Source organism: Trichophyton verrucosum (genome assembly GCF_000151505.1).
Source record: "Trichophyton verrucosum HKI 0517 chromosome Unknown contig00102_1.f1.exp, whole genome shotgun sequence".
NCBI classification, from domain to species: domain Eukaryota; kingdom Fungi; phylum Ascomycota; class Eurotiomycetes; order Onygenales; family Arthrodermataceae; genus Trichophyton; species Trichophyton verrucosum.
Window position 1 is genome coordinate 1 of NW_003315571.1, and position 8,013 is coordinate 8,013.

Consider the following 8,013-nt stretch of genomic DNA (forward strand, 5'->3'; position numbering starts at 1 on the left):
TACGNNGTNNTATATATATATATATATATATATATAAAGCACTGCATAGATGACATTGGATAGTCTCCCAAGGAATGTCACTAGCTAACTGGTTGGTGTCTAGTTGGCCGCGATAAGGTCCTACGAACGTTGCAATACTTTTCTCGCTTCCTCGCCTGGTACCTCCTCCGTACAAACAGAGCGCAGTCCACTATAAATCCATTTGAGGCTATGAAAAAGCAGTTTGGCCTTACTCGAAAGCTTCTTCGTGTTGGCAAGAATATCGAGCACTTCAAGGCTGCTGCTATTGCGCTCGACTCCAAGCCTGGCGTTGCCGGTGCGCCTGGGTCAGACCCGGTGCTCAAATACTTGGCTGTAGGAAGACAACTGGGATATGGAGTCTATCTTTCCTTTGATATGTTGACGTATCTCGATGCAGCGGGTATTCGCAAGTTCGCAGCTGTTAAAAAGCTTCAAGCTCACGCCCAGAAAGCATGGTTGACTGGACTCCTGTGCAGTGCCATTGCTGGTGTCTACTCTATGTGGAGATTGAGTGAGATGGAGAAGAAGATAAACAAAAAGGATGGAGAGGGAGCTGTCGAAGGAAAGAAGATTCAAAGGTTCGTTTTGGATTGTCCCGATGCAACGCAAGCAGAAGGTCGCTAACAGCTGATGCAGGGAGCGTGCTACCGTCTCAACACAACTCATTTCCGATCTATGCGATCTTACCCTTCCACTCTCTAGCCTTGGATATGTCAACCTGGATGATGGCGTTCTTGGTATTGCGGGAACCGTAAGCAGTTTGATTGGACTCAACACTGCGTGGAAAAAGACCGCATAGTTTCGCCCAATCATTCCTCCTTTTCGAATAATACCCCCAATATGTCAACGACCAATTTTTGGACTCCCCTGTACCCTTCGAGCGATTTTCGAACCAAATTTGGATCAAGTGAATCCGGAGTCCGAAAGACACGCTACTCTCCCATCCTGCATACACGATTATCGCTTGTTTCCTTCCTTCCTGTTTTTTTTTTTTTTTTTTCAAGGCGATGTGATTCTCTACTCTGTCCCAACGACGCCACAGCGATCTCCAGGCCGCTGGCTTGCCCCGGTGCCCGCTTCTCTTCCCCGTGTCCCCAGCATGCATGCATGGATGTTTCTGTGTGGCCGACAAGACAAGGCGTCTAGAGTCTTCCGCAAGCTTGGCGACAAGGGATGATTTGGCATTTCTTCCACAGCCCCGGTTTCGCGCAGTGGTCCAGAGAAGGAGCAGTTGCGATTGAAACATATCCTGCACTCTTATTTGATTCAAATTTCCACCCTGTATATATTTTTGTGCATGCTCTATCGAGATCCTACTAAGTATTATCTATGTGCTGCATTTCAATTTAGTTAGTTTGGATATCCCTCGATGCTCATATTCATAGCTCTGTGAGGCAATGGACTTTTCCTCAAAGCAGTACCTGGTAAGATAAAATTAGCTGCATCTCCAACCCGTCTAGCTAACCCGGGGTACGGAGTAATCAAGCCCCAATCTTGGTGATTTGCGGACTGAAACCGTATAAGCAGGCACAAGTTTCCGGACCCCTGAGATAATACTCCGTGCCACTAGACATGGGGCTTGACCTTTAAAAAGCGGAAGATCCATACATAGTTCCTTTGGATAATACCTCCCTAAAATGCATTAAGCGTACTGCAGGCTGGCGTGGGCGAAGTCCTTTAGTACTGATATTATATCATGGCCCCCGGTCTAACTAGCTGGCCATATTAAATGCTCAAACTCCCTGCCAGCCAACTATACAACCATGCTCTCGGTCTTTTCATCCATCATCTGCCGCGGGTTTCTCGGGAGCGACTTTAGCCTGCCCCACAGCGCTTGGAGAATTATCGGGCATAACTGGAATAGGAAGCTAGATAAAGCGCTGCGCCCTTGATCCTCGTCACGAAAGCATGATGCTTGTGCAGACATATGCGAAAGGGCCAGGTTTGGAGATGCCTGTCTGGCCCGAGATTTAGATCCTGCCCCAGGCGGAGTCGTCAGGTCACACTCAAGTGATGTTATTCGTGCGAAGATGCTTATGTCGTATCCAGACATGTTGAGCCCATACAGAGAGAACAGGGTCGTTTTGGGAGACATATGGGAATGGTTGAGCGGGGAGGGATAGGCCTAGATTCATTCAGGCGTTCATTGTCCCTTCTCTCAATGATTTAAATAGTTCCCCAGAGGCCCTTGGTACCCAATTGATAGAGAGCGGACTTTTTTAATCCAAGTTGATTGCAGAATTGTCAATCATCATGAAGGGCCCCATCACCTTCCTCCTGCAGCTTGGTGCTGTGTATACTTCAATTGCATCAGCCTGTAAGCTAAGTGACCTTCCAATACTCTCAGCCCATGGAAGCTATGGGTCAAACCAGTGTATCGCAATTGGAAACGAACAGGCAGTTATTGACAGGTTGATAGACCCTCAAGCTTGCGATATTCCCAAGCTCATCGAAGCTACTGCCGATCAGCTTCAAGATGGCTTGACTAAAGGGTGCTTCACTAGCGTTGACCTTGTTAAGGTGCGTATTACCTTGCAAACCCCGTATCAAAAAGGCAACCGGCTGATAATAGTTGTTGTTCAGACGTATGTTGCCAGAATCGCGGAGGTTAACTCTACCGTTCGAGCGGTCACGGAGATCAATCCCGATGCCCTTACCATAGCTAAACAGATGGACAATGAGAGGAAGATGGGCAAGCTTCGAGGGTAAGTCAATAGGATGCCAATTTGATCAAGACGGTAGAAAATAACTTGTTCAGTCCTCTCCATGGCCTACCTATCGTCATCAAGAACAATATCTTTACCGACGATAAGATGAGCTCCACTGGTTAGTAGAGTAGCCGTTTCCCTCTCCCATCCCAGGCTGATTGGAAATATTAGCTGGCTCTTATGCCATATTTGGCGCTCGAACGTCGGCTGATGCCACTGTGGCCACGAAACTGAGGGAGGCTGGCCTGGTCATTATGGGCAAATCCGGTGCTTCCCAGTGGGCAAACTTCCGATCGCTCAACTCTACCAACGGCTGGAGCGCATATGGTGGCCAAGTAACTGCTGCATATATTAAGAACCAAGATCCCAGTGGAAGTTCCAGCGGAAGCGGTGTTGCTTCTGATCTCGGATTAGCTTTTGCAACTTTGGGAACTGAGGTGAGCGATTGCATACAAGAAGCAGCCACGAGTTTCAACTTCTTGCTGATGAGGTATACTATATCTCTAGACAAGCGGCAGCATCGTTAGCCCCGCTGATAAGAGCAACATCGTCGGTCTCAAGCCCACAGTTGGCTTGACTTCCCGCCGTTTTGTCGTCCCTATCAGTGAGCGCCAGGACACCGTCGGACCCATGGCCAGATCAGTCAAAGATGCAGCCTACCTGCTGCAAGTAATTGCAGGCAAGGACTCGAATGATAACTATACCTCCGCAATCCCCTTTGACACCATCCCGGACTATGTCAAGGCATGCGACATCAATGCTCTCAAAGGGAAGCGTATCGGAGTCCCTCGTAATGTCATCAAGATCTTCGGTTCACCGCAGACGGTGGTAGATCAGTTCAACCAAGCGCTGGCGGTCATGAAGAAGGCTGGTGCTATCATAGTTGAGAACACAGACTTCACTTCTTTTGCTGAATTCGCCCAGAGCCCCATCCCAGACGATATCCTCTATGCCGACAGTCTCACCAACCTGCCTGCTTTCTTCAAGCAACTCAAGGTCAACCCTCACAACATCACCGACCTTGAGACTCTCCGAAGATTCACCCAACACCATCGTCTGGAAGAGTATCCCAGCCGCGATACCGCCAGATGGGACATTGCCCTGCAGAAGGGGATAAAAAACACTGACCCTAAGTTCTGGCCAATGTACCAGAAGAACGTGAAGTTCGGCAATGAGGGAGGCATTCTTGGTGCCTTGAGACGTCACAAGCTTGACGCTGCTGTTCTCCCTACCGATCTGTCACCATATATCCCAGCTCTGATAGGGTCGCCTATTATCACTGTCCCAATGGGCGTGTACCCAAATGGAACCAAAGTAAACCACGATAGAGAGCTTGTCACCTCGGGTCCTGGAATTCCTATTGGCATTGGTTTCATGGGTGATCTCTGGAGCGAGGAGAAGTTGATTGGATTGGCATATGCCTTTGAACAAAAGACCCATGCCAGGCCAAAGCTCAAGAGATTCATTCAACCCAAGAAGGAAGTGAAGGATATCCTGTAAAGCAATGGTGATACTGGTTTCTTCATAGTTTTTTGGGTATATATATAGTATAATGTGAATATTCTTGGCCAATCCCGCAATAGTGGAATATCACTAGCTATAAGTAGGATATAACCTATCTTGGCATGTGTATTCAAATAATTTACTGAATATCCATAATGAATAAGAGCCATATATCATTACAAGATATAATGAGCCTGGATCTAATAGGCAATTTTGAAAGGTCTTCTCAAGCAATGGGTTTTAGTACTGTCACACATCCCTTTAGAAGACAATAACACAACATACCAGAGTAATGATAGGTGTTGAATCCATCACTATTGGACTTTGTCCCCATAGATAGAATACAGTAGAATCTGCTCCAGGGCACATTGAGATTAAGGGGGTAATTCGGGTCTAACAAAGGCCACTGGTTGCTAGTAGCCATAAGAACATAGCTCCATTATCATGAAGTGGCAGCAATATCTTCCCTTCCAAAGCCTCTAGAGACTCTTTTCAACCTCTTCCTCTTCCTTATAAAACTTCCCTTCCCTCCCCTCCTGTTCTCAAGAAGAAGAAAGAAGAAGAAGAAGGACTCACCAAGAAAGGACGGAAGAAGGTGGGTCACATGACTCTTTATTCTTCTGATTAGTCACCATGGACTAGGGTTAGGCTAGTCCCAAAGAGGCTAGAGTTTTCTGCTTTCTCAAAGACTTTATCATCACGTGCACAAGCTTGGATCTTCTGGTGATCAAACCATTTACCTTTTCTGCCCTGATAGTCACGTGCACAGCCACCAACCTAACCCAAGCAAGTTACAGTCACGTGAACGACAGATGGAGAGAAAGAAGACGGCCACCGAGCTCGTCTGCGAAGACGAACAGCGCTTCTGGGCGAGCTTGAGGCACTTCTATGGCCAGGGAAAGTGAGTTCCATGTCTTCGGGTCTGCGTTGGCTGGCGACGGGCGTGTTTAATTGCTAACCTGGGATGACCGGAAACCAGATCGAGCAGCGAGTCGTGGGAAGCCCGTCCTGGAACACGTTGGCCGGCCGGCAGCAAGAAAATCAACGTCTACACGCTATTCGTCCAGATTGTAACAAGAGGCGGCTTCGACGAGGCCTCCAAGGACAAGAAGAACTGGTGGGAAGCCGGCCATATTGCCGGTGTCCCTCCTGGCCTGGTTGGAACCCTCTCGTACCAGGTTAAGCAGCTGTACGCAGAGCGGCTGCTGTGAGTTATCTCCCAGCCTGTCACGAAGAGTGCCTTACTGACCGTTCTCCTATAGGGACTTCGAATACTACCTGCTGCTGATTCCCCCGTCCGAGATCCCCAGCGAGTCTCAGGCAAGGGCAGGTAGGCCTTATCTTTCTCTCTTTGTCCCTATCCCGTGTTCCTCCGTCGTCTGCAGCCGCGCTAATGGGGGATGTCCAGCAAACGCGGCGTTACCAAAGATTCGCCAGTCACGGAAGCGCAAACGCGCCGCGGAGGCGCAGTCCTAGGCTTACCCTCTCCTCTCACCCTTTTCTTCCCTGTCTTCCTCTGGACGATACATACCCTCTCTCTTTTCTCCCTGTTTTTCATTATCTGCCTCTGTGGTCACTCCCAAAATGGACGTCATCGAGCATGATACCCCGAGCAATCGGCGTGGTGTCTTCGCTACTTCTTCCTCGCGTTTACCGCTGCCTCCTGATATCGACCCTCTCATGACACTCGCTCTACCAGATCAAGGTATGCCTTCTTTTTGCCTCTTGGCTGGTCCTGATTCTAACGCTGAAACAGTTCCCAATATCTATCGATTCTGTTGGATGGGCATCCGATCGGACATCGACAAGGAAGTTGATTTTGCCCTTCACCATCTTATTGTCATTTCTGATGAACGAGGGGACAAGCTCAAGTTTAGTGACTTTAATATGTTAGCTGAGTCCCTTGCTAAGCAAGTTTTAAAGGTTTCTCTTCTCGTCTACGGCCAGGAATGGGTCATCGAGCTCGATCACCCAAATAATATCTCCTCCAAAAATCTCAATGTCATCTTCGCCTTGACTGGCACACCTGATCTTCTACATCGTATCCAATCCAAGAAAGTCTGCCTGGACGATACCAACCTCGAAGATGAGTCGTTCCGCATTAAACTCCAGCGTGTCAACCAGGCAGCCCTCATTATCCGAAACATGTGCCTGCTTGAGGAAAATGCCCGCTGGTTTGCCGAAGAGCCGCTGCTGAGAGACTGTGCAACTATCGTCCTCAATCTTCCCTGTCAGGACAGGTTCATAGAACTCAAGAACTATTTTTTGGAAATCATTGAACAAACTTGTCCCTTCTGGGACATTTGGGACCAAGACCCGTTATACCAGACACTTATCAATCTGATAAGCAGTGAAGACCGTTTTCAACTCTTAACCGCCTTAAAATGTCTCTCTCTGTTCGCCATTGAGCGCATCGAATCTAAGATCATCGATAGGATCCCGAGCCAGACTATCGAACAGGTCATCCGCCTCACACTTCTCAAGCAAGATCCCGAACTTCTTTCTGTTGCCCTCGATTTCCTGTATCAGTTCTCCCGTTACCAACTCAATGTGCAGCAGCTTGTCGCAGACTTCAATCTTCCAGTTGACCTTATACCTCACCTTGTCCATCTCTTGGACTACGGCAGCGTGGTCCGCAACAAGGAAATCATTGATCAAGCTGAGCGCAAGGCCCCGCCTCCCAACCAAATCCCTATTCCACACCAAGATCTTTATCGTGACCTCGTTAAGCACTCGGAGCCGGAACGTTGCAGCCTTTGGCTCAAATGCTGTTTTGTCGAAGATCCAGAATGTGAAATTACTCAACTGGCAATCTGGCAGGCCTACCAAGCGTGCTTCTCTCAAAACCGCATCCCAGGTGTCCAATCAGCCGATACCCTCCAAGCCACTGAGTTCATCAGCACAGTTAGCAATACCTTCTCCTCTGCTCAGGCCAAAGTTGTTGAAGGTCCCTCTGCTCGGTTCATTATCCGTGGCATCCGCCCCCTTGAAACCACCTACAACCTGGACGGGTTTCTGAGCCTTCACTGCCTCTGGGGCAAACAAGGAGAGATCAGATGTGATCATGTATTCGTCGATCCTGCTATTCTGCGCAATCATGTGTTTCAAGACCACCTTCAACTCAGCCCCCTGGCCTCAGGCGGATGGAATCTACAGCCGCAACCTTCTAACCCTCGCGCATGTCACTGGGATTACTGCTCAGAATACCTAGCTCCCACGCCGAATATTGCACTGATAGCTGGACATGTCTCCGCTCACCTTCCCCCACTTCGAGACATGACCAAGCCACCACCCATTCCCCCCCGAGCCATCATCCAGCCGAAATGTGCCCGACTATTCAAGCTTTATCCCACACCTGTCGACGAACACGGCGAACCTTACGGAATTGCATACAAGGCATTGCTTGTAATGAGATACATCCTTATTGGACTTCCATCCACACCATCTGGCAGTCAATATAACAACTTGCCATGGCGAAAGGTAGTCTTTGGATCGCAACGCTCACACCTGATTGAAGCAGCAACCGAGAATCCCAGTTTAACCAAGGAGATATTTGCATTCCTAAATGAGCTCGACTCCTCTTCTTAAACTTACTGCCCACCCTGAACTATCATCACCTTCCCAACTTTCCTCCAGCATTTGTTTCCATTTCCTTGTTCAATAGACGGTCACATTTCTTTTCTTTCTTAACTCAGATACCCTCAAAAGATTAGCCATATTTTCCATGTCAGGGCGAAAGGGGCGAAAATAGGGTTTTGATGGGAGGAGCTAGTCACTCTCC

General features: G+C 48.5%; 3 protein-coding genes across 3 annotated transcripts; all 3 read left to right on the plus strand.

The window, feature by feature from the left end:
- Positions 1 to 84: 84 nt before the first annotated feature.
- Positions 85 to 820, plus strand: TRV_01218 (uncharacterized protein; the record flags this gene model as incomplete). The annotated part of the gene is made up of 2 exons (XM_003024556.1): positions 85 to 599; positions 724 to 820. Coding segments are annotated over 2 exons (612 nt in total), but the record flags the coding sequence as incomplete, so codon positions are not given.
- Positions 821 to 2,274: 1,454 nt separating this feature from the next.
- Positions 2,275 to 4,229, plus strand: TRV_01219 (amidase family protein; the record flags this gene model as incomplete). Its single annotated transcript, XM_003024557.1, has 4 exons — positions 2,275 to 2,726; positions 2,780 to 2,847; positions 2,901 to 3,166; positions 3,237 to 4,229. The coding sequence occupies 4 exons, from the start codon at positions 2,275 to 2,277 to the stop codon at positions 4,227 to 4,229; spliced, it is 1,779 nt and encodes a 592-aa protein (XP_003024603.1).
- A 158-nt stretch (positions 4,230 to 4,387) lies between these two features.
- On the plus strand, positions 4,388 to 7,820 carry TRV_01220 (chromatin remodeling complex subunit (Rsc9), putative; the record flags this gene model as incomplete). Its single annotated transcript, XM_003024558.1, has 6 exons — positions 4,388 to 4,480; positions 4,667 to 4,827; positions 5,002 to 5,133; positions 5,221 to 5,439; positions 5,495 to 5,552; positions 5,709 to 7,820. 6 exons carry the CDS (start codon positions 4,388 to 4,390, stop codon positions 7,818 to 7,820), a joined length of 2,775 nt encoding a protein of 924 aa, XP_003024604.1.
- Between the last annotated feature and the right edge of the window lie 193 nt (positions 7,821 to 8,013).